This window comes from Varroa jacobsoni, unplaced genomic scaffold, assembly GCF_002532875.2.
Source record: "Varroa jacobsoni isolate VJ856 unplaced genomic scaffold, vjacob_1.0 scaffold_40, whole genome shotgun sequence".
NCBI classification, from domain to species: domain Eukaryota; kingdom Metazoa; phylum Arthropoda; class Arachnida; order Mesostigmata; family Varroidae; genus Varroa; species Varroa jacobsoni.
In genome coordinates this window covers 1-27267 of record NW_019212942.1, presented here as the reverse complement: position 1 = coordinate 27267, position 27267 = coordinate 1, and the positions used below count along the sequence as shown (strand labels likewise).

Below are 27267 nucleotides of genomic sequence, written 5' to 3'. Positions count from 1 at the left end.
GCCCATTTAGGCATTGTTGTGCCTATTGCAGCTCCTCTGAGCATAAAGTATTTGCCTTAAAGTAAGATGATTAGGGTGCAAATAGGATAACCTAGGATTGAGGCCTAACAGTTGTGTCCAGTAGAACCTTACCTCATTCGGCTCGCAGAGCTAAGAAGCCCCTGTCATTAACTGTTGGTATGGTCGCTTGTTCGTAAAATTCGTTCTGCGAATCAAATACGTTGACAGCGATAGTTATGCTATAAAGCTCAAACCTCGTCGCATCAGAGTCATGCGTAGCTCGATGATCGTCCCCTAAACGCACAGCGTTTTGTATTTTCTTGACAAAAAACTACGTTGCAACGCGTGACTATTGACTTCTTACTTATAGTAAGCTGAATACTGTTGACGAGGTCCTGTGGAATTCATCGATCATCTTTGCACAAGAAGCCACACCATGCTAGAACTTTGATCATAAGTTAGCCAGATAAGCCCGGGCCGCATAGCCGTTGCAGAAATCACATCAAGCCATGAGCAAAGAAATGCATCTACAGATTATAATGCGAGACGGTTCGAACGTAGCTGCTCAGAAGCATCAACTACAAGTATTTCCTTATCCATTGAATAGTTTGACTTGTAACTTGGTGGCGGCCGAAGTTAAACTTTGAATTCAAACGATTGATCGAGCCGCTGCAGTATATATATATATATATATATATATATATATATATAATATTACGCTATAGAACACAGCTAACGCAGTAATGGTAAACAGTTGTTTATGCCAGCGGCCTTTTTAGTGTTAGTTGCGTGGTTTGCGTATGAAAAAATGACGTATTTTTTTGCTGGCCTAGGGATGACGACCAATATGCAAAAGCTATGATGCTAATGCACCATAAAAGTATTACGTTCCGAGTCTTAAGCAGGCCCGCCACATGCTTTTACGCAACAGAGCTGCTGATAAAATCGCCACTATAGAGCCTTTTCATCGCGCTACGCACAAATGAGTTAAGCAGTTATCAGCCTCTAGAATTAGTGCTTCCAGCACCAACTTAGCTAGCTATATCCGATTAGATCGATCTTGCAAACGCAGTCGTATATGCAGGTTTACCACCATTATGAAACCTTATTGAGTCATAGCTAGGCATTGATAAATGGAATTGTTATGCTGGGACGTTTATTCAAGAATACGCAATGGGCGTCCATCAACAGAATTTTTAATTGGCGAGTCTGGTTCTCATCACTGGGATACGACTAATACAAACTTAACCTAATGAAATCGTTTCTTAAAATTGTCGAGAGGGCCATCTATAATAGAACTACTAATACTTTAGATAGATTATTGGATCATTTAATTTTTTATTTTAGTATACTAAAATTTCATAGAGTGACATGTTTCCGGTGGCCAATGAAGGTTAGCTGCTTGCTGAAGCACTTCTATAGAAACTAAGTTGTTAAAAACCTGTAAGGATTGCGGCCAATTCATTCACATGATTAGCAATTGTAAGAATGTACCCAAACGTATCAGCTATAATGGATCTTACTCAGCTACTTCGTCATCCTGACTATTTTGAGTGTATGAAAAAATCGACGACTTTTCAAGAAGCGAAATCCAGTGTCGCGGCGGTTGATACTGTTTCATTGACGGTTCAAGCTGAGAGGTCCGGTTGACTCCTCTGATCGAAGCAAATCGTATACTACTACAGTGCGGACTGCTACAGCTGACAGGTCAGCCAGAGCGCTGAGAGTAATCTTCCCGGTACGACCTCGATTCCACCATAGTTCATTACGTCAATGAAGCGTAAGAGGAAGATCGTTAAAAGCACTCTGGATCACAAAATTAATGGGTACATTTTTGAATTTGGCGTTTAGTGTTTTCAGCGTGGCATACTCAGGAGAGGAGGCTAAATGTTTGCAGGGCTTCGCGGGCGGCTTCTGCTATACTCAGCATCAACGCGAGAACCATATGGACAGAATCAATATTACTAATATATGAAACTCTGAAAATAGCGGAGAGTGTAAAATGTGGTATGATACTTTTTAAACGATAAATAATAGCACTGAAACTCAAGAAGACTCGGGAAATCCAGGAAACTCGAGATTTCAACAACCTTCTTTGAGATCTAGATTTAATCTGGGGGTTCTAAATGAAGCATAGTTAAAACGTGTTGATTACGCCAGCTATGGTGGTTGTGGATTTTTGTAGTCGTGAATCCGAAGGGGGCGGCGCCAGGATAAGGATCTTTGTGCAGTCAAGTTCTACCGTACTTTCGACAGTAATAAGAAGCAGTAATGACATTCATGTTTAGTCAGCTGGCATCCGTGAGACAGAATTTAATTTTTGAGAGGTATATTGTTGGTTTTTATCCTAGTCATTTTGTTCAACATAACACAAGGTAGCTGCTACAAGTTCTACTTGTCCTAATTTATTGGGAGGTGACTCGGACGTAAGTCTTCTCGGTAGGCTTTCCTGTGAAAAATACGTGGTGTTTTTTCTTCAGAAATATCTACTACAGTACAAACAAGTTTACTCGCCCGCCTTTGAAGACTTGTGTCGACCATATAATTTTGACAAACTGTGACTGATTTCCTTATTTAGTTGACGCGAATGTGTCCACAATCCGATACTGACAATCTATCCATTGACCCAGGCTTCTTTTCTGATAGATAGAGGTACGCAAAGACTACAGCTCTGCTAAAAAATCGAGATGAACTTAGCCCGGCCACCAACTACCATCCAGCACCGAGAACTATTTGCCCAAGGTTTTCCAAAGTTAATGATTAGCGGACCTGATAAACACTTTAAGCCTCCCAGGTTTTTGACTTATTCAATTCAATTTTGGAATTTCTGATTGACTAAACCGGATTCGCACATTTTTAGCAAAGGTCGTCGATGCCATTGAAAATAGACAGGTTTGGCTTGGCACGCTTTTCAGTGTTGCGGTCGCCTTTAACTGCGTAGTTGTTAGATCTCCTCCCAAATCTTAAAATGTTTGGGATACAAACCGACAGCCACCGATTGCTTCAAGGTATATTTCTTAAGAACACAACGGGCAGTATAGATTTATCATGTTTAGTGTGCCTGCTGTGGAGTAGAAATCAAAACGGCTTAAAGGTTGAGTCCGATCTATACATGTTCATCGTCTTTGGCAATTCCATCCTGTTTAAAATCTGGGCGGATCACATGTGTACAACCATCTCTTATGCGGATGACTTTTCGATATTTTCTCTCCCAGAGGCCCAGGATTGCTATTGATACATGAAATGTCTTAAGCGTATGAAAGAAGCTATTGAAACTCTCAAAACATTAAGTTTTGTTGTTAGCGCCAATAATACAGACCTTGTATTGTTTTCTTCATTTCGAAGAGTTATCGATAAACAACACCTTGTACTTCTCAGGACTTAGCTTTTATTATCCGGGCTATTATTTGTTTGGAAATACTTCAAACGTCGATGAACTGGCAGATTTATTTAACAGCTCAGGCGCCTAATTGTTATCCTATTATTGGGGCACTGAGAAAGCTGGGGGATATTAGTGTTTCCACTGAAGGTCCTTTTCTTAGTTACAAAATACTCTTGCTGCCAGTGCTGTGTTTTGTACGCTTGTACCGTTCGGGGAGGTGGCTATCTGAGAATATCTCGTACAGTAGGTTGCTATAAAAGCAATGTTTAATACACAGTCTCTGTGGATGACCTTTTTACGTGGAACGGACAGCTCTCTGTCCACAAAATTGGCAGCATGCATCTTGCCTGCTTGCTTTTGGGACGTCAAAAACCATCATTCCATTAAGAATGTTAGAGGTATCGTCGTCGTCGGCAGCTTTAACTGTCGCGCGACCACGTTGAAGGCTTCTTCGTTTCTGTATACATGCTATTGCTCGACGCTCACTATCAGCCTGAACACCTCTCTACCTACTCAACTCAACTAAAAGAGGGTTTATAAAGAACGTAAGTCAAATAAAAATCAGATAATTATACGAAAAAATGTGGAATTGTTTTCAGCTGTTACTGACAATTTTGATTGACTTGTAATATTGCAACAATTACGCAACGGCACGTTATTTTTGCCAGCACTTGAACCTTATCAAGACTGCATTTTCCTAAGCAAATTAAAAGTTTATAATATACTGCTCCGTTTTCCTTAAGTGACCTAGAGGCAATGTGCTTCTTTAAATCGTTGTAAGTAGTGTGTAAGCTTGGCTAGATTTGGTTGAAGGTCACTGCGTTGAAAGCGCTTGGCCTATCAACATTCTAAAACTGTATGTGATAGTCTGAATCCACCAGAGAACCGCCATTAAGAAATAAAAGAAGGCTACAGTTGCCTACAAACATGAAGTTCTATAAAACCTGTAATAAAGGAGCTTTTTTTTTTTACCAACAACAAAAACAAAACGGATTGTTAGAGGCCACTGTGTGGGGAGACGTTTAACCTCTACGCTTGTCTGTTCGCACCCGATAAATATTCGCTTCAGACGCGCTTACTCTCAAAAATTTCACATGCAACATGCAGCCACAGACTTGAAAAGATACTGAAAAATCGTGGATTGTTACAGGGCACTTGGTTATTGAGACATTGTCAAGGATACCAATAATGCCGGCCCCCATCAAATGCGAAGGAATGGCAAAGCACTGTGAGTGGCACTGAGTATTGAATCATATTGGCCTAGCATCATTTTGAACCGCGAGTTCATATTAGATATCTTACGTGACAGAAAGAATATAATCACACGATTTTATAGACTTAATCAGCTCAAAGCAGTGTGAATTTTGGATCACGCTTTTATTTGGATAAACATTTTTACAGTCGATATGATTTCAAGAACAGCAAATAAACATGGCATATATATGTACCTAAAAAAATTGTTCCGAATTTTACGTCCGGTGCCGCCGTCAAGTCTTTCGTCATACGTTCACTCCCAGCACAACGCGAATTGCGTCCACGCTGAGATTTGAACTCTTACCACCACCGACCCCTCTAATTATTGTATATATATAAATAGTAAGCACGCTATCCCTTACCCCGTTACAGCGGCTTTTTATGCATTTACTCTGGTTGCCATATTCCGAATTGGCCGTGCTTCGACACGTACGACAAAACAAACGAGAGTAACTACGAAATCGAATTGGCTAACTGAAAGAAAACTAAAGCGTTAAACTCGATCGCGTTTTTTGCTACACGGTTACCGAAGCAGATATTACCCCATTCAGTAGAGATTCCACTGAAAGCCAATGATTTGGGAATATAAGTGCCCAGTATACGATTTGAATCGATCATGTTACAATGTATGCCTTAAAGGGGAATAATTGCTACAGAATACAAAATATTAAAATGTGTATGTGTATCCGATGATATTGCTGCTAGATCTGCCTCGTGGCTAGTGATATCTACTTGTTTATTTGTCCGTCTGGTCTTAAGATCCGTTTTTATCCGCGCATTTCGATTTGAACCCAATCGAACACCGATTCGGTTCATGTACGTTATCTCTTAGATGTCAGTTGAGAGTCAATTTTTACGTGGGGTCTTCGAACTCGTAGGAAAAGAATGGTTCACCCTACAAGGTGCCTTCTCAGTTGAGACTTTGATAGCTCTTTGTAAGCTGAACCTAGCTATTAAAGGCCATGTGTATGAATATTTCCAAAGAAAACTCACATTATGTATAATGGATGTTATGGCTAAAATAAATTAAAAAAATAAGGCATTCTGACCTAAGTATTACACTTATTAATGAAAAATACGACAGCAAACGACATGTTGCTACCATCTTCAGGTCATCTCGATTATAGAGTACAATATATGAGCCCATTCGCAATGCATACAAATATATAAGTGATTAGATTCATGACCAAAAATACAGAGAGTGAAAAGCAAGCCATGAGCTTGTATTATATAATACAGCTATTCTGAATTACTGTATATGAATATAATAACTGCTGCGGTCTTACGTTAGTATTTTTTTCCAGATATATCGGCCATATCTTGTAGATATCATGAGAATTGACCTATTAAACCATCGTCAGTTCATTACAAAAATACTTCGAATACTAACGGTTTATGAAGCACAGTAGCTTGTAACCATTTATTTTTCATTATTCTTTAGTAATAATTTCGGCAGTTTTTTCTACTCACTCGCTTCGAAAATCCCACGGATACACTTTTCTAAGCGTTCGTACAGTTTATCTAGCATGTCTTCTGAAAAACCTCCTTATGGAGTTATCTACCCTTATCCGTAACTAATTGTGACAGTCGCTTTAGAACTCGCGAGTCATTTGTAAGGTTTCGGCAAATGCTGTGTAGTCTTTCTTGATTTTACTCATATCATCAGCGTCACCCTCTTCCAATAATGATACGCACCTTTCCATTCTTCTAAACAAATCTTTGCATTGCTTACTTTAAAGATTAATGAGGTGAGCTTCCCGAATACTCTGCCAAGTACGGATGGTGCCTGTCTATGAAGGCAGTATCCAGCTGCATCGTCACGTGGCATGCAAGAGTAGTAGTGCGGGAATAATAGCCCAGTTTCGTAGTCCAATAGGCCGATTCCCTTGGAGCGACATGTTTGGCTTTTTTGCTCCTGTTACGGCTTTCGTTCAGCGTTGACCGTCATACAAATTAGCGTTGCGACGATAATATATGTAAATTATGCGCAGTACTCAAATTTCCCGAATTCCATGCATTTTGATCGATATGTAGCGAATTTTCAAACGGAGCCTCCCATCTAGTCGCAAGACGCGTTTGTCGCACTTTGTAAAGAAGGTTTGCGTGTGGGAAAATTGTTTCGAAGAATCTATTACCACAGTTAGGCTTTAACAAGCCACTGAGGAGTTAACCCGTGTATGAGCTGCATCTTTGACACTGCCAGCCACTTACCAATACGCATAAACTCTGATAGCGGTTTGATCGGGAGGCAATCACACGAGTGCCCATATATGATAACTTCTTTTACTATTCGACTTCCCCGAAGCTTATGTGAACATCTTTATATCAGGTGACCGTCAATCGAATAAAAAAAGCTTCTACAATACCTAGCGATTTGTTCAAAGACCAGACCGAAGAATATATTGTTTTTATTGTTTCGTACAAGAGTATGGGTAATCATCAGAAAACCAGTATAATAGAAAACAAATTGGCCCGTTAAAAGTGTTTTTTAAAATTATTCTTAAGGCAATACCAGCAGATTTGGAAATATCGTAAATTTTAATTTGCGCCCTTATTATTATAAATAATAAATAGCGCCCGTATTAAGCATGTGTGCCAATCACGTTATGACACGTCAACGACACGACGTCAGTGTAATCAATTATTTGGAGCGATAACGTTTATAGAAAATAGAAGAATTTTCAAGAACTTTAAAGGGTGGCTGTAGATTCAAATTCTATAAAACAGCTAACAAAAAGTGTCGTCTTACAGGTCTATCTCTGTTCCGTATGAAAAGCGTAGATTCGATGAATTCAAAGAATGGTTGGTTCTATACTATCGTAAATAACCAGTGCTTATTATCATGTACAATTTAAAAAAAAAAGTGGGTTAATACTCTTTACTATACAATAGTTACGCAAAATGCTGTTTGCCGGAATAGATAGGCCATATACAGGAGTTATAAAAGCAACAATAATAGCACAAACAAGACGAACAAATAAACGAATTCGAAAAATTACGTAGTCATATGCCATCAAAACTTCAACAACGCTAAGGGATAAGAAGTGACAATGTTTCAGTATAAATAGTTTTTTTCTTGTTAACAGTATACTATACCCTATAGATTTTTTGTGTTCCTACACCGAATGTATTCATACACATTCTATCTACGTAAGTTCTATTAAAACTCTATAGGTTAGAGCTCTGTAAGTTCTATTAAAACTCTGGATAATATCACTCTTCTAGTGATAATATTTCGATCACCCGACAGCTACACGCATAAAAAAGTGCGGTTTTTAGCGGCTATTAAAACTAAAAAAAATTCCAGTTCACTGCGAAATCGAGCTATTGTTCGAAGGTCTTTATATAAAGGCTGAATGTTGGGCACACATTAAAATCATCCGACCTTAGTTCCTGCTACTTGCTATAACGAAACTGACTGGAGCAACACCATTAAGGGTTGTTAAAGTTAAAAGAAAATTAAATGGTACACTACCTATTTATTAATAACGTATAACTAAAATCTAGGATAGTGTTTAACAGGAGAATGATCCTAGAATGGACCCCAAGATTAGACACTGTCCATAATTAATGCAAAAACACGTGAGAATTCCGAGCAACAAGTGCTGTCCATTGTATCAGACAAATAGTGCTTTTAGTAACGTAACCTCTGCTGATGACACGTGCTGCCCTAAGCACAGAGCTCGGCTAGCAGACGCCTCATAGATGACTGTCGCCAGTCGGCTACAGGCGGCAGTTTTGAATTTGAGTTCTTCCGATTGGAAAACGCAGATTTCTTTGTAAATGGCGCCTTATAATTATTTCTTTTTGCAATTCAAACACTTGCTGCAATCTTCCCAAGGCAACGAACTCAATTGCAATCGCGTCTTTGTGCTGCTAGGGTTTTTCGATTGTTTTAATATTTGAGAGTACCAATCCTATTTTGAATTGATAATTATTTCTATATTGACTCGCAGTGTCTTGAAATGACTGTTGTAACACTTTGCCTGGTACGTGTTTATTTTCGGGTTTAATTGTGAAGAAAGCATGCTTGTCTAGCATGTTAAGCATATCAGAACGTGACGCACTCTATTTCTGTGGGCGTATGAGGCATAGTATATCATAAAAGGGAACTAGATTGTGCCTGTTGTTTACTTCGTAGTGCGGTGTCAATAATTTGAATTTCACAGGGATTATAAACGGTCAACTGATAATTCTGACACGTAATCCTGCCAAATGATAAACGATATAGCTTATATTCGTTCTGTGCCGACGACAGCAAGCGTTAGTGCAAGCTAAGTCTGGGGTCTACTAGAAATGACTGGATTATTACATATTTGAACGGACGTCCTTGGACTCATAATAATGTTAACTAATTTGAAACATACATTTGAAGTTTGTAAATAATGTAGACATTTAATCTGTTCTCTTAAGTGTGTTCTTTAAGTGATTTTTGTGAAACAATTTGTAGCTCTACAGCTTCTACGTGGAATAAACCCAACACTTTTTCATCATGTTACATTTCATGTAGCTAAAATAAGTCAACTTTAAATAGTATTTTTAGCTTACCTTAAAAACAACACAGAACTGTCTCTATTTGGGCACCTTCGTATTTAGGTAAAGTAGACGATACGAAGTATTATCTTTTAACACCTATTTGTTTTCAACCAAACCCGAAGTAGCTTTTAAAAGTGAAATGAATCACAGTACAGCAATATATTGTTGAAAATTTGTTGTTTTCTATGGGTAAATAAGTGCCTTCACAAAAATGTGACTGCATTTAATAAAAAAATGGTATAAATAGGTGAGGACAAATTACGCTTGTTTATATAGTTCCTTGTTGACCCTGTTGACCAAAGAAACTGCACATGTATCCCCAGGCATCTACCCCTTAACAAAATGCACAACTTAATCGGTGCTATAGCTATAGCGCCACTGACAATATATTATTACAAGCAGGTAAATTAAGTTTTACACGTAAACGATGCGAGCATCTGTTTTGCCACACAGCCTATAGAGACACCTATCGTATCAAAAGAGATAAACCATAAATCCATACTTATTTGCATGACGCCAAAAAACAAGCCTCTTGGATTGCAGGTGATCTGATGGGGCGAGAGAGTTCCGTCAGCTTACGCCTAGTCCCGACAAATTGTTGGTGCCAAAGCTTTTGTTTCTGAACGCGCGCGAAATATTCGCATATTCGCAACTGAGTGGCTGATCAACCATAGTCTGCCGCTGTCTTCGTATGGGCGCTGTGTAACTGATTTGCTCTTTCCGGTAGTGAGTGTGTATCGGTAGTCGTCTCAAGGCAGCTGAGAGGTCTGGCTGGATGGAAGGGACGATCATAGGGACCGTTTCGTTAGTGATCACATACACACCAGTTCAGATTGTGAGGAAGATTACGGGATAATTACCATGTGATATTTTCCCAAAACGAAAGAACAGTGCTATTTCGAAAACGACTATGTGCTCTTTCTAACTGGAACGATGGACGGTCCGATCAATCGGCAAGTGCGGGTAGGGAAGAGGATGATCTAAAACAGGCGGTCGAATACGTGAGTGTGTTTACCTCTGTGATACTTCTGATTCGCTAAGAGGTTCCTGTCTCTTTCAGCACGGATCGAGCGCGTATAGATTGCCGCCAGCAGTTCAACAAATAGATCGCTTCACACGTCTGAAGTGATCGCGGACGAGCCAGAAGACATTAAAGGCTTTTGCTTTGAGCAAAATTTAGGACTACGGGAATGTTTAATGCATCGGTGCCGTGCATATACTCCGCCCCGGCCAAAAAGACCATGGGCGTATCGATGTGTTGGTATAGCGCAGTTCTTATATGTGTGAATGGAAAGCGTATTAAGTAAGAGCCGTCGTAGCTTGGGTCTAGATAAGACCTGAACGGAAAGAGACATCGAAGCGGTAGTTGACATCGAGCAGCTGGTTTCTTGTAAGGTTGTAATGAGCGACTCGAAAGGGAAATTCATTAGCATCTACACGCGCTTGCGTACACGAAAACATCTATACAATTTCCTTGTGCCCTAGACAGTCAGCATGAGAAAAAAGAGCAACGATTTGTAAAGGCCCCTGTGCGTTACGCCCCTCGCTGTCATCGCATTCCACTAAGTCAGGGATGGCCTGACCTATTTACACGATGTAATTAGTCTAAGCGTTGGCAACACGATAACAGGAAACGTACTGGAAGTTTAATATGACCACTTAACGGTAACTCGATTTACAGCAACGAAATCTATTCGATTAGCGAAGTGATCGATTGATGTATACCAGACAACGAAGTTGGGTATCACAAATAATAACAAAGCACCTGTAGCATGATGCTGAGTGTCCATCGAAAACCGATATGGATCTAATTGAAGACGACAACTCAGAATCGTCGGCTTCCAGCATCGATTTCCAGGACCTTACAGACTGGATTGTAGAACAGGTCATTGATGCCAACACTAATAAACACGTTAAGCTCATTTATCGTTACCGTAAATATATTGCACAGGGAAGTTTTGGAAGCGTTTCTAGAATACTGACTTTCCAACGTCAGCGACTGGCCCTTAAAGAAATCAATCACTCGAAGGCGAAATTACTCGAAGTAAAAATAATGACTCAATTAAATCATGAGAACCTTATAAGCATTGCGTATCATTGCAACAAAAAAATGGGCGGGAACCGTTATCGGACCTACATCTTTATGGAGTATATGCCTAAAACAGTTCACGCACTAATTAATGAAACAGCGGACACGAACGGGAAGCTTGATGAGGTAACTTGCGCTATCATCGTTTACCAAATACTTCGTGGCTTGGCATATATGCACCGTCGAGATATTGCCCATCGAGATATTAAGCCGCGTAACGTTCTCCTGCATGCAGGCAAGATGAAAGTGAAGCTTTGCGACTTCGGAGCAGCGCAGAAGATAACTGATGCAGCTGAAAGGATAACCTACGTCTGTTCGCGATGGTATCGGGCTCCGGAGCTACTGCTGCGTAACAAAAATTACGATTGTAAGGTCGATCTGTGGTCAGTAGGTTGCGTTCTTGGCGAGATGCTTCTGCTTCGGCCACTTTTTGTCGGAAGTGACACTGTCGATCAGCTAGCAGCTATCCGGGACGTAATTGGAGCACCGACCGAAGAGGAGCTCATCGCCATGCAACCAACATGCCAGTATAATTTATATCCAAAACCAAAACGAAGGCATGTTTGTTCTGCGTTTGATGCTACCGTCGCCCAATCCATTCTTGATTTACTTGATTCATTATTGCAGTATGATTCAGCTAAACGCCCTTCGCCTTGGACAGCCCTGGCTGAACCTGTGTTTGACACACTCCGCACAAAAGATAACGTCACTACGTACCCGCACCTATTTAATTTTACTCAGGAAGAGCTCGAATACAATCCCGACATTAATAAAAAACTTGTCATTGTAAAGTAACTATAAACTGAATACACATTCCGCCATATTGGTTAGCTGTAGAGGTTATAACAATAAAATATTTTCTGTATGTGCAGTGTTGAGTTACTTTTTTATTATTTTTATTATTTCGTAAGAAATGAATAAAACTATTTTGATTCAGTCATGAACTAAAGTATAAACTGTTCAGTCTATACAATGGCATGACTAAATGTTGTATGTTAGGGACTAGCCACAGTAAGATGTTAGAGAAACTCAGATATGTTTGTAGAAACAGTGTAAGCAGATATTTCTATTTTTATTTGTATCAATAATTATTATTTGTAGTAACATGATGTATCCAAACTTCGAAGGAAAAGTATCGTACTCACAGGCGGGTACAGAACAGAAGAGTGTATGATTTTCTAAGAAAATCTTGGGCATGATGCGTTGACAAAAAATGGATCTACATAAAAAACTTCTCAAAGATGATTATTCCCAATAGCTTCCCTTACGCAAGGGGACGAAGAGACTACGTAGATACGCAGCGAACTGCCTCACTTGAAACCTTAATAGAATGGATGCGACGGGATCTATACTGACAGTAGCACAACTGCTATTATCGTTAACCACGAACACCTGTCAATAGAAAACGAGTGGCGTTTTATTCATTCTAATTATTTTTACTTAAATAATGTAAGATCGGATTCAAATTCACCACAGCTCAAAGTGCTACGCTCGCCTATGCTTTTGCTTTAGGCACGTCTTTGTTAGTTCAACTGTGAATCAGGGCGTGTAATATTTTAGTTTTATATAATGCTACATGGGAAAATTAGCTTGATTTACATATCCTTCTTTCTAGATTCCTACCAAAATTGAACTACAACATAATTAAGTTCCATTGTAACGGCTTCCAGTGCGACCTTTTTTTCATATTTTTGAAGTGCGTTTTATTTTATTCAAGAATTATCTATGGAAACACTGTAGTATAGCTTTTACTTTAAAATCCGTAGAACGTTATATTGGTTATATGGCCTCATATTTCCTTAATTCTTTCGTTTGCGTTTTAGCCTATAACAACTACTATATATGGGAATAATTGACGATATTATCGAAGCATATATTGAAATACGCAGGCACGAAGGTCTTTTGTACTAATGTGTCAATTTTCTAGGAATCGGACAGCTATAACATAATGTTTTGCTTTAACCACAGTGAATCACTGCTGCAATTCTGTATTATAGTTTGTATTTTTTTTTGTTTGGTATTGAAACTATAGTTAACTCCATAAAATTTAGTTGTCAGTAGGTGTTCCCTATATATGCAACATGCATTGGATAGCTTTATGCTGTACTCAGAGATCTAAAGTAACTAGTAGCGCATTCGTAATGGCACATCCATAAATAGAACAAAAAAAGCTTGCAAACTCCTCCTACCGACTCCCTTTAGAAACTACTCTCGCTGCTGCCATTGCTGTTAGCTCCCAGCTATTAACCCTGTATAGACCATGGGGCCTTTACTGCACGTTTAGTGTCGAGGCCTTCGAGTAAGCCTAAAAAAGCCTAGATGAAAAACAAGTAAACTTGTGAAATACCTCTCAGCACCTAGAAGTTAAAATAAAAACATGTTTCTAAGTAGCTGCTGAGACGTAGTCAACATATATCAACTGAAAAAGCAGAAGAAAATTACTATAATGGACGAAAGAAAAGCATTATTAAGAGAATAGATTCAAAAATTGGTTTTCTGAATTTGCAACCCAAACATGATCGAAAGATTACAATTTCTAATAGTTCGTCCGCCAAAAAATGGGTGGTCTGTAGTTCAGGCGAATGGAAACACTCTTTAACTATCCTCAAGAAGACCTTTGGTCGCTACTGTAAATCTTCAATTATTAAACTCAAATGTTCCAGCAAACTTAAAGATGCGTCAAGGATCATTTACGTATAATACCCTCGACGATTTAAAATGCATCCTACGATTTTATCAATGTACGCTGAATTAATGGTGTCGAGTTAAACAAGCATACGATATAAATACAAAATAAGCATAACGCTTTTGATGTTTTTTTTTCCGAATTAGGCAGTGTTGTGTTTTGATAGGCTAGTTTCTTAAATCTGCATTACGTAATGGCCTCTATTGCTTTATTTTAAAATCTCAATGCAATACTGTAATAGGTAATAGCAGTATTGTTTCATGTACGATTGTCAACAGAATCTTTTTATGAGCCCAGTAAGTTCATTCATTGACGAAACATTTTTATATCACTACTCCGAAGCAAGATTCGTTTATTTATTTCAGCCGCAGAGATATCCTCTGTATCTCATGGTACTTTCTCTTTCAGATAATATCATTGGAGGTCAATCAGCACTGGCTCAACCACCAACATAAAGCAGGTCTAGCCGAAATTAATCTTTTGGAAATGGTCCATGAAGTTGTTTATCCACTCAGTATCGGCATATTATAAGTAGAACAAACATAACGGTGAGAAAAACGCCCATAGGGCAATACGTCTACGTAGTCATTTTCCCGCCTCCGTTTAAATCTAGACCTCCTAATTACACATACGCTAAAAATTCAATATTCAGTGCGTGTAGAGAAGGGACGCTAAAAAGACTGCCACTGTCACACTTTTCCATCATCATCGACACATTGATCGTTACCTGTCCATGCAAAAAACACTATCTATCTACGTATAGGCAATTCGTCTACTTCTTTGGGGATTCAATAGCGGCTTTGATCGACCTTTTTTGGACTGTAGCAGTTCTTGTAAACGGATAAATATCTTCTCATTGCCTAACCATGAAGGCATAGCTAAAGGCATCCGGGCGAAACAAGACACTCTAGCCACTTCCGTGAAGCTGTCAAACACGTTCGATCGGGGTCATTATTGATTTTAAAGTGTGCTTCGTTCCTGAAAAATCAGTCTCTACCTTCTTAACATTTAGGTCTAACATACTCTGAAACTGTTAAAAGCTTTAGCAGACTAATTCTTTCGCAATGCTTAAAAAATAAACAAATCCTTAGAGTCAAATATAGGACAATAGTATACATACTTTGGGCTAGGATCGAAGCTAGAGAACCATGCAAAAAGGTAAATACCTACAGTTAAAATTCGCTACTTCGACGCGGTGAAGTTTCCACCAGTTCTTAACACAGTTCAAAGTTTTGTCCTGGCAACGAGTCTGTGCCATCGGAGGGGTAACAGAAAGGCCGAAATGATGATGACCTGTAGGCTAACCATGTTGTCGAAGTACTCCCTAACCAAACACCTTAGACTAGAGGGTTAAATCTAAAATCCTGCGTAATAATTATTTATAACTATCGGGCAGAAAGCAATAGGATTGTAACTTGGCAGGCTCCGCTAAACGTACCCGCATTTCGTCGACTTCAGCTTTGAGAAGCTTCTTTCGCATTCGCTTAGTCAGCCAAGGAATTAATATGGGTATTTTCAACAGAAAGCCGGATGTTCGAAGCTTCGATAAATGCTGGTCTGTTCGATTTATAGAAATATGGCGAAAAGATAATCCTTGTCAAGAATAAAAACAATAACACAACGAACCCAATTAAAAATCGTATAGTTTTTGTTACTATCGATCAAATTGGCAGTAAAGGGCCGACTGGAATGATAACATATTTTGCGCGAGATGTGCTAGAGACGGCGCGAACTACTTACCTATGATGCAATGATTCTGCTGAAAATTGGCTTGCCATAACTGAAATTTTACTATGTTGATACAACAGTAAATAGAAAAATACTGAATATATATTGCTGTTAAGGACTGTATTTAGGCGTTTTCTCGAAAGGGTAATTTTCTTAGATGTAACTCTTAGATGAAGCTAGCATTACAACCTCGAACGAACATTTATCAAATACGTCAAAACGGGCAATAAACGAAAAGTGCAAGTACATATCACCATAACTTTACTGGAATCGAATCTCACGCACTTTTTATGGAAGACCTTTATTTAAGTGCCACCTGGCGTTGCTTTCAGTTTTGAGTAATTCTCCGTTGCCGAGTATTTTTTAAAAAACAGTAGAGTAATGATTGCGTGGACAATGAGAAAATTTTGATTAGAGCTGACCAACGCACTCGCGGAATCTCTCAGCACCACGGGCTACTTTTGCTTTCAAGCCCCTAATAGTAAGTAATACAACATAGGGGCCTAGAAAGGACCGGGTCGAGCCGTTCCGTTGTTTACAGCAACTGAATGAATTTAGCCGGCACCCGTTATACATAACATTTTTAATACGTAAATGTCCATTTTACGTCAAATTCTCGTGCTACGTATGCTCGCATGTGCACGGGTTTATTATTGCTAACTGCAGATTATGTAGTATTGTTCCATTATGGCGCAAATTCAATGTATTTGCTTAATAAAGTTAAGACCGCGTGTTTGAAACTGCTCGTAGACACCTTTGCTCTGTACCGAGAAGGCTAACTGTCTAAGGCGATATTTAATGCTAGTGCCATATAAAAAACGTGGCACATTTTCTAGCTCACTTACTGTTAAAGGCTCAATTTCAGATATAGATTTTTCGAATAAAGGTTACGAATTTAAGCTGATTATGTTGAGACCTTTATTGTAGCATAAATTGTCTTCTTCACCAAGTAAGTAAAAAACTTTATCACCCTATTCAGTTATCGATCAATGTAGATGTAACAAGTTTGCTGCATTGATTAGGAGTTTCATCGTTCGTTGAATCCAATTTGTTTTTTTTTTTTATTTTTCTCTATTGTTTGCACGAAAACATTTAAATCTAGGTACGCTGAGAGCCCGAAAGAAAAACTACCGTTATAACCTCAAAGGCGTTAGGTTAATTTTCCAGATTTAGGTTCCACTACCAAAATTATGTGGTATCTATATAGGTTAAGGCTGGGCGTTGATACGAAATATAAAGAGTCAGCATAAGCTACTCCAGCACACACATTGTGCAATGAACAACAAGAGTGATACGATACTAAAAGCGAGCACTTACAATCAAGGGCGTACTGTTCCTTGCCATATATTTGCCACACTGGCGTGCCGCTAGGGCATGCGACGATGGCTTTTGGGATTAGCTTGAACGTCCGAGCAAACGGAGAGTAGTTATGCAGTTACTAAACAGATATCGATATTTTGCGCCAAAATTGAAGAACTAATTGATAATTCTCCACTCTGCCCTGTATTTATACACCTCGTATCTGAATCTGCTGACAATAAGGCTTACAATGCGTTATTTCTTTATCGTTTAATAATTGATAAAACCGAGTCTGCGGACAATGCCGATGACCAATGAAATTATAACGGATGACGTATCGTTTGATTTTGTATATACAGTAGATCTGTAGTGCAAAGCCAACTGGGGTGACGCAGGCGTTCAGGAAGAAACGTACTACACTCAAAAGGTCACCCACTTGTCGACTTCATATGAAATATTACATCTTCAAACTTACTTAGTGACAATTCTACGTAAATTAAATTGTTCAGATCATAGCTTGATGAACGCTTAGAAGACTCATATATAATCATGTCGAATTGGTAGCACTTCATTGAAAAATATTAATATCAATCCTGTTACTTTCTCCACATTTATACTATATACTTCGTTCATTTTTTTTTGGTTAAAATCTGCTGCAATCGTTACTAACGACTAACAAAATATTTTGCTAACGAAAACACTTTAAATAACATCTTTTATCTATAACTGTACCTATTACGTCTTCCATCATATTCTTGATGTTATGTAAGCAAAGTAAGTCGGATCAACCAAAAAAGCTCGATTAAGCTTGTATTGCAAAAGCCCTAATGTGGATCAATTTAAGATTTTCAGTTCAGATATATAGTGCCTATAACTTTCCCTTTCCCAACACTTAATAATAACGAAAATTCGTACTTCAATATTATCGATTACTATCTTTCCTCGTGGTTCGCTTTTTCACTAGAAAAGAAAAATAAAGAAAATGAAATTAGGCACTATCACTTGAGCGCGCGGGATTAAAGCGATATTTGAACACCCAATCAAAAAACACGGAATAGAGAACTATGATAGCATTTTGCTAATGTCGTATTTTATGTTTGGCGGATTCATTAAGTAGATCTACAGTTCGTATTAGTTAATTATAGGTATGGAAATTTCTTTACATCAGAAACGTTAATCTACGAACGTAGAGCAAAATTAGCCATAAAGATGACGTAGTGGCGCTAGGTTTGTCTCCTTTATGAATGCGCAACAGCTTTTTTCTTTTATTACGTAAACAGTGTCAAATATACCAATAAAGGCTTTACAAAATTTATATTAACACGCGCCTGACATGAAACAATTCCTAAAATAAAATTGGTCCACTTTGTCATCAAATAAAGAAAACTAGAATTGCGTTATTTTTCAACACTATTTCTTCTTGCAGTTTGCATAATTTGAATAATAAAAACAAAGAAAACCAAGATCAGATACGATGACATGAGGGACGAACTTGGCTGAAGACTAAGGAACTTGGCAAAAAGAGAGTTTCTCGCTTATCTTGGTGATTAAATAACAGAGAGAAAAAACAATAAACAATTTTAACCATAATACTCGAAAAGTTTGAAAATGAAATTCCGAATGGGGTTTGTCAAAAGCAAAACCAAATTGTGTACAGTTGGTCTTGTTGACACCATATTTTTTCTAGTAGTTACCGAGACCCGTTTGAAATCAATGAAGAATTACTACCCAAAATTGGCATAAGTAATAGAAACCACTACCGTTTTTTCGGACAATTATAGTAGCAATAATATTTCGTTTTCATTATTGCCAACGTGGCACAATGTTACCCGAGGTAGAATAAGCCGTGACATTTTTCTCGAATAGCAACCATAGCAATTTATAATACAATCGAAATACGGCACCATATTTGTATTCAAAAATAAGTTCTAAGTTATGACTTATACTGACACACGTTTGAATAAATATGACCAAATAGATGGAGCACGATAAGCCATTTGAGCTCAGAACAGTTAAAAAAAAAGTGGCTTAAGGTTTGCATGATTCGTGCCATGTGCTTTGATAGTGCCTATTTTACTGCCTATGAATACACAGCAGCTCCGGGACGTGTCCTAGGCTTGCTGTCCAATTCTTGGTTTCACAGGACCAAATCGTTTGAACTTACCAGCAACTGCTTCAGCAAAGCTACTTCCGAATATAATCTTGATAGGCAAACTTTATTTGCTTTTTAAACGATTACTGGATACACTCCAATGAAAAATAACGTTTATCGTTCATATAAATTGTGTGGTATGGGTAGATGGCAGGTCTTGAAACAACAACCACGGTATTCCTCAACACTAGCCTTGGCCATCAGTAGACTTATATTAAATATTACATGTGGACGCTTTTTTTGGTATTTATCCGCTATTCAAAATGCTGCTTAAGGTCAATGGTGTTTGATTAGAAGACGTTCGAATTATGGCAAAGGTAGAAAACCGAATGAAGTGCGTCAACGCAGCAGTACGTAAACCGAACATTAACTCCACACCTATATAATATTTTCTGATTATGATACTGCAACAGCTTATAAGAGAACTCTGTCGTAGTGCTGATTTTTCAGGATAATGCAATGCACCTTGCTTAGATTTCGAAAAATGCGGACAATGTGGGATCCACGGGATACAGTTTTTGATCACAAACCTTGCTTTCTCAAGGGAAACCTTAGAAGACTATGGTAATGCAATGACATCTCGTGTTTTCATCATGTCAAACATAAATATGTATTTGAAAATGAGTAATAAAATGTCGTAATTTATTAGCATCATTACAACTGTCAACAAATCTATGATGTGGCGAGCCCAAAAATGTACTCTTATGCCTCAGTGAAGTATCGGAATAAGAACTGCCCTATTTCTTTTCAGACTCAATCATGGTGGGGTCAATTTCAGGTGCCTTAGCCTCGTTTTTGATCCTTTTGTTGATTTCCGCCTTTAATCCCCGTTCGAGTTCGGTCAGTTTCCCTCGGTCGCTCTCACTCAGTGTCCTCCTAATCTCTCCTTTCATTTTTTGAGCCATCTCTTTTCCTCTTCAGGTGTAGTCTTTTGCGTCGGGTCGATCTCACCAACGGTTGAGTACTTAACGAGGATGCTCCATGCAGCGTCCGCGCCTCGTCTGGTCATACCCACGCGTCAAGCGGCGTCCTTGAAGAAAATCTCTGCGTCAGCCAGAAACTCTACACAAAAAAATGCACTGACGGCTGTCATTTTCGATGCCAACTTTGTCATATGGGACGAATCCGTTGCACAGGGCGTCGTAGTTGTTGTCCGCTGACGAGCGTTAGACCGATTGTGTCGCCGACCTTGTTGCCTTAGAGTCAAGATCGTCGCTCGTGGATTAGCGAATTGCGACCGAAATCCGTTTCTCGGTGTCGCTACAGGCCGTGGAGCCGCAGATGGTCTCATTATGGACCGTTGGCCTTTCGTTCTTAATACCGCAATTCCGAGTATCACCAGCACGACCACAAATACACTAGCTTTTGGGTTCATTGTATCAACGGATTAAATGTGACGAAATAATATATGACAGTCGCTGCACAAATGAAGTGAGCAGTCGTTTTATTCCCAGGACCACACCTACTTATTTACTTACTCCACCTTAGGACAACCGAACCCTGATACATTCTTTCCCACACTGTTGCACGGTAGGCGGTATAATGTGATTTATACTGATTGACCGCACGACCAATACTATGCGTGCGATTGTTGCACCTAACGAAGATCTGTGGAGCTTCGATCATTATGTAGCCGCTATGGCGACTGATGATAATATTAGTCACACTGTCATGTTGTCGCTGACCAATTCATTATAGCAATAGATCCCAGCGGCATTTTGGGCAAGGTCACCAGCGCAGTGCCTCAGGCCAGCTCAATGGAAAAGTTGTCAATTGGCATAAATTCGTGATCGGTCCACCCGTTTTGGAGTGAAGTTTATGCGCCACATAACCAATGTCCCACAGCGAGCATGAGCAGAGGCACAAGTTATAAGGGCACAATTCTAGATTTTCATAAGCGGAATTTATCTCATATTTCCACAGCTTCTTTTTAAATTTGTAGCGCCAGAATTTATCTGAAAAAGTTTGCCTGGCAGAACGCAAACAGTAGCAACGGTAGTAGTGGGAGGTTTCCGGATCAAAATGCATTCGGCATGCATCTGATTGAAGACCATTTATTGAAGCCTCTGAAAGGACAATGTGAATACTACATATCTACATATATAAATATACATATTTCATGGACCGCGTTTCGTATTCTTTAGCCTAGCGATATGCTCAACTGATAGTACTCAACATAATAGCTATTATAAAATTTTATTGCGAGCTAGAAACATTGTATAGAAATTTCTGCCTCTTGATAAGCGCAGTCTTCAGTAATACTTGGTGGGAGCAAATTCTATTAATAATTTTACATAAATTGTACAAATACATATCGCATATGCGATTCTTACATGTAGCAGTGAACGTATACTTCGACACGGTATTAAACATGAAACTTGGAAGTATATGGATACATCTGTATAGTATGGTACCATATTTTAGCACGCTTTGTCGTCACATTGTAGTCTCACACAACTGCATAACTTTGTTTTAAAGTAATCGGTAAAGCAAAGCCTTCATAATGATAGAAATAGACTACTTTTGTCGAAAAGCAACAACTTCTATTGCAAGCGACCATCTCGCTCAGCAAATGCCCCAATTTCATTAAGACTACTTTTGGGTGCGGAAGTTTTTGATCACTCAAGTAAAGACAGATTGTTCAACAAGATAATATCATTGTACCAAAAATCCTATAATAAGTATTTAGTTCGAACTTAAGCTACGCTAGGACCTTTTCGCCTCTATGTCTTCATTTCGATCACAAGCTTCCACAGCACAAGTGCAATTGGACCTAACGACCGATCACACGTTCCATGCCTGGTCATATACGTATCTGCTAAAGTCGTCAGGATCCAGAGAACGTATTTCGTGAGTTTTCGTTAAGATCTACATTGTGTATTGTGCAAGCGTTCACTCGGTGAAGGCACAGAAATAACTGGCACGTTATTTTTTGATAGTTGCCTTTGATACTTCGTATGTGCTCCAGCTGCACGGCCAAAACGCTCCGCAACGCTCCGACCTGTAATCGATAAAACCTTTGTATGGGAGAAAAATATTGCTTTTGAATTTAAGAAATGATGGCACCCAGATTAAAACGCTAACCGTGTTCGCTTTATTTGCCATCAACAGGTTCACGGTGTTCGTATCACAACTTCGATAGCTGCCACCCATTAGACTACTTGAACAAAACATTACAACGAATGGTAGAGTCACAAATGCGCACCACGCATCTTCCCCAAGGTGTGGAATTGTTGTTCCCTTATATATTTACGTATGTGTTGAGGTACTTAGCGGTTCGCTATATTCAAACTCAGCCACACAATCAATATTTTACCGTATATTGCAGTAGGAACATGCGCTTCGCTGGGAAGCCTTGCATTTCACAGAAGGCGCGAAAAAGCTCATCGAGGATATCTGGATAAGGTTTAAATAAAAAAAAAGTTATTATCATACGTTTAGCACATTAATAAAATCGCAATGTATATTTATATAGGCTACCTTTAGGTGTAATAATAATTGCGTGCAAAAAAAAAGGCATGCACAGCGAAGTTCGATGGACGGAAACAACTGAATGCCGTCTAAAATACAGTGTATATAACCAAGTAGTTATCAAGGTATTTTTCACTATCAGGACTCAGTAATGTAGGTACTAACGTGCCGGAGTTAATTACTGTGTTGGTACTTTGAGGATTAAGATCATATGTAATTTCTTTCAACTCTGATTAGAGGTCGTCTAGAATTTTGTGATCATTTTTTGCCTGGTCAATCTGCTTTCATCTCTTTCTGCTATTCAGCTTTGGCACAGTGGCAAGCCCTACATCTAGCCATGGAGTGATAGCTATAGCTGAGCAACACTCAATTAGTAGATCCGATTTTTCAATGCTGATTCAGGATAAGCTCATATAGAAAGCAAATAATAGCGTAATTCGCTCATATAATGGCGACGCGCGCCCAAATATTCCGCTGTGTTCGCTAGTTTCGCTAGTGAGGTTGTTATCCAAATGTTAGTATTTGACAAGATGCAATTTCTGGCGTCTATTATGTTTTTAACTACGGAACTCCGCGTCAGTATATCATGGCGATTATTGGAATTACATTATAAGGGAATAACAAACTGATTATTTAACCTATTTCATCTGTATTGGCAAGGAACCTCATCCAAGCGAGAGCGACTCGTATGAGCTGTCTCCGAAATCTGTTTTTCCGATATGGATATTGTGCCTTTAGGTTTGAATATGCCTTCGTTGTACGCCTAAACACAAAATAATACCGCAATAACCGCTAGTATTTAGCTGTAAGACTTTTGATACGAACGCAGTACTGCCAAGCTTGTTCATATTTTTTTTACCGTCGCCAATTAGGTCTGCGGGGCTGCCGATGTCCCAAAGTAGATGCCGAAACTACTGCATTAGCATTTCAATTTTACAGTCAATTACTTATCTAAGGTTTTGGTTCAAAAAAACAATAATTAACAGATTTGACAGGCGCTGCTTGACTGAACCGCCTGAAACTGCTTGACCTTTCCCACTTAATCCATTTTGGTTTTTGAGAATTGTATTCGTAATGCTATCGCTTACAGAGGTGATACATCGATGCTTTTCCATATTGAACCTACTAGATTGTCCCTGATTATTGAGACCTTCAGGACACTTGGTCCTGCGTAAAGTAACAATAAAACGGAATTCGCAACATTTCGTTCACCTCGGAGAGTCATCGATACACAGCACATGACACTTGTTGGGGCGCAGTTTACGTTATGTCGATGAAATGGCAGGAGCACTTCATGGCTCAATCGCCGAGAGACTGACAAGTTTTGGGAGACTCGTCTTTTAAATAAAGATTTCGCTTTCTGTCACTGCTGTGCTATGTACTTCAAATTTGAAAAGTACACCATTTCAGAATAGTTCACAGGACTCAAAGAACGATGCGCTAGTGTTTGGCAGGGCCCAAAGAATTTCTATTATTAATGATCGGCAAGGAACTGCTCTTTGTGGATAAAAGAATACATGCGTGTCGCCGCCCTGTTAGCTTTTAAATAGCTAAAAGATATTTCTATCTCATAGGCGATCGCTTTCTTGCTTACCTCCGCGATCAGCCGCTCTAATCATCGCGTCCAACGACTGACATTTCCTTTACAGCTAACAAATCTAGCTGACATGGCTTCGTCGTTTGCCATTTTCCGTGAATTCGGATTTCTTTTCCTACCGAGGTTCAATGCATTCACTCAATTCAGCAAAAGGGTTTACAGTGGAGCTTCTGAAATATGTAAATGGTATGCAAATGGGATACTTATGACAAATGGCAACTGTTTTTGTTCTGAATAGTACCGGTGACTGGTTATAGTACATTATGATACAGCACGTTTTGTGTAATGTAAAACTTCTTTTGTCATTATTTTTCTACTAACTTAGGGCTTCTCAAAACTGTAGTTTCGTGAATAAGTTGAAGTTTATGTTTTGTTTTACGCACCATTAATATACTGTCACTAATCGTACGCCACGCTCTATATGCTTTATTTTTTATGTATCGCTTTTTTTTTTGATGACGATTGTGCTTAGCAAAGGATTTCGAACGTCTATACGATACATTATTGCATTGCAATTTGTGTATCGGATTGCTGTTCTTTAGGGCATCTAGTTGCGTTACCGATCACGCTACTCGTGCAAAGTACATTGGTAGATGTCAAGTGGCGATGGCTGCAAAATCATTCAAATAACTTTTCCTCATTTGTAAATGTTTCTGAAGGGCTACGGAGTTAGGAATTACCTCTGAAACAGGCCTTGCCGAGAGACCTCAGGCCTTGATGAGCATAGGACATGTTAGACAGGCGTCGAGCGCCAGCATCGTGTCAACATGTCGACATGCACAACAGCCTCAGCTCCACAGCGAGAACGGTTGCTCTCATCACCACGACAATTTAGTGGTGGTACCAGTACGTTTTTTGCCGATGCTACCTAAAAGTGCACGAGCATTTTTGTTACGTTCAGGGCCAAACCCTGTGGAGGAGAGATTATAACAATAGCATATATAGCTCGAGCCGTGATATCGAACGTTGTTGCGGTTCGTTGTCCATCCTCCTTTCTGAGCCATAACCGTCTTTTCAGGGTACCAAATAACCAAAGTAAACAATCAAATCTATAGCGCCCAGTTGCCCTTTCCGTTACAGGTCATCCCCGCTCCGTACGTGAGTCTAGAGTCAGCGTATTGTCTGCAAGGACAAGTCATGAGATCGTTTCGACCAAGCTTAAAACAACTAAAACGATGCCCGTGTTTCACAAAGCCGCTAAGGGCCATGGAGATGTTATGACAGTCGCGATATAAATGACAATGGTTGTTTGTGGATCGATTCGCTGGCCACCTGTAACAATTATCAGTGCCCGTCCAACTCGTTGAAGTGCTCATTTTTACATTTATTTTGCGCCTTTAGGTTGTAAGAAAATTATGAATATTATTGCGTTCAGAAATAGTGCCGTGGTGTATGGTGCTCATGTTTTTTGGGGTCAACTGTGTACCATGTACTCTAACGCTGAGGTTGCTCGTATAATGAAAAGCGGAACACCGCCTAAGTGATTGCGGACCTGTTACCGTTGTTGCATAGATTTAGATAGCACTAAGATCACTGTGAATACTTCTATTGACTCTCATATCCATGCGTATATTGTTTTTCGTGGAAGACTATTATATAAAAAGCATCGGCGAAGATGTCGGAATTCACGGCTCGTCGTGCGATGTTCGGTATTAGAAGGTCAAACTTTTTTACTCTAGTTTTACTCGGAGGACTCATATGTTATCTATGTTTCGGCGCTCTCATATTTACCTATTTCGAGCACAACCATGAGCAGCAACTTCGCGATAACTTCCGTCATTTTCGAGCGGATTTTCTAATAAAACACCGTAACGGCATTAACGATTCGGATCTCGAACGATTTCTGCACGAGGCGCTCATTCTTCAGCAGAACCGGATTGATCCAATAGCAAATGCTAGTGATCTACCCCTGTGGACATTTTCTAATGGTTTGTTATTTTGTACAACGTTGATTACCACCGTTGGATACGGCAGTGTGACGCCGTTAACCTCGTCTGGGCGAATACTTTCAGTGTTGTACGCCGGCTTCGGTATACCTCTGACTTTGCTGTTGATGGGTGCTATAGTCGAGCGGCTTCTGCAACCCTGCCGAGGCCTTATACACTACCTGGGGAAGCATGGTCGAACGTCACCATTAGAACGGAAGATGATCAACCTTTTTGTGGTCGGTCTCCTATTCAGTGTCTTTTTTTTGTTGCTGCCAGCCGCCATCTTCACTTATATTGAGCCAGATTGGAACATCGTAGACTCGTTATATTACTGTTTCATCTCACTGACGACGATTGGCCTCGGAGATCTCGTGCCCAAAGGAGATCGGCGCAGCTTCACAGCTCACGAATGGTATACGGTGTCAGTATCCGTTTACCTCTTACTAGGTATCTGCTTCGTGCTTCTTTTACTCGCTGTGTTCTATGATGTGCCTCAGCTTAATCTTGGCGCATACTTTCTCCTTAGCAGCGATTTGGAAACTATGGACGAAGAAGCCACTGAAAGTGTCACGGTTTACATGTCCGTCAAAGAAAAGTCGAGACTATTTGAATCGATTAACAAACAACCCGCTCGCAAGCTCACCATGTAGTCAAATGAATTCCAGCGGAATATTTACCATTCAATGCTTAAGCGCATTCAAACAAATTCACGAAGTTCTTGACGCACACGTCTTTTTATCTGATTTGATATGCTAACTGAGGAAGTGTTACTCAATAAACTAGCACATTTTCTACGATGATACTGCGTGTAATTACTCTAGGACAACCGTTTATTACGAAATTATACATTCAAAATATGATAAACGTAAGCACATACCGTTCATTAAAGAGCAACACAGCTGAGCAACAGGCCGAGCAAATGAATATTTTCCCCTTTATAAAGGTGTAAGTATTTCTATGTTTCATTCTTTCAATCAGACGCACATTGCTTTTTGTTTAGATAATTCAGCAAAATAATCTACATATATTTAAATTGATAAAAGTTTAAAAATCTTTGTTCCCCACATTTGATTAGAGTGGAAAAGTAGTTTAGCTTTTAAATTATTTATTTTATTTATATTTAATTATAGAAACGTTAAAGCTAC

General features: G+C 39.2%; 2 protein-coding genes across 2 annotated transcripts; both read left to right on the top strand.

Annotated features, from left to right (window-relative positions):
- Nucleotides 1–10973: 10973 nt before the first annotated feature.
- Nucleotides 10974–12056, top strand: LOC111260172 (uncharacterized). The gene has a single exon (XM_086968179.1). It carries the CDS (start codon nucleotides 10974–10976, stop codon nucleotides 12054–12056), a length of 1083 nt encoding a protein of 360 aa, XP_086824305.1.
- A 13255-nt stretch (nucleotides 12057–25311) lies between these two features.
- LOC111260164 (potassium channel subfamily K member 1-like) lies at nucleotides 25312–26922 on the top strand. Its single transcript, XM_022832728.2, has one exon. The coding sequence runs from the start codon at nucleotides 25810–25812 to the stop codon at nucleotides 26770–26772; it is 963 nt and encodes a 320-aa protein (XP_022688463.1). The 5' UTR covers nucleotides 25312–25809; the 3' UTR covers nucleotides 26773–26922.
- The last annotated feature ends 345 nt before the right edge of the window (nucleotides 26923–27267 follow it).

Coding starts and splice junctions, on each gene's coding strand:
- LOC111260164 (XM_022832728.2), top strand. CDS start 25,810: ATGTCGGAATTCACGGCTCGTCGTGCGATGTTCGGTATTAGAAGGTCA.
- LOC111260172 (XM_086968179.1), top strand. CDS start 10,974: ATGGATCTAATTGAAGACGACAACTCAGAATCGTCGGCTTCCAGCATC.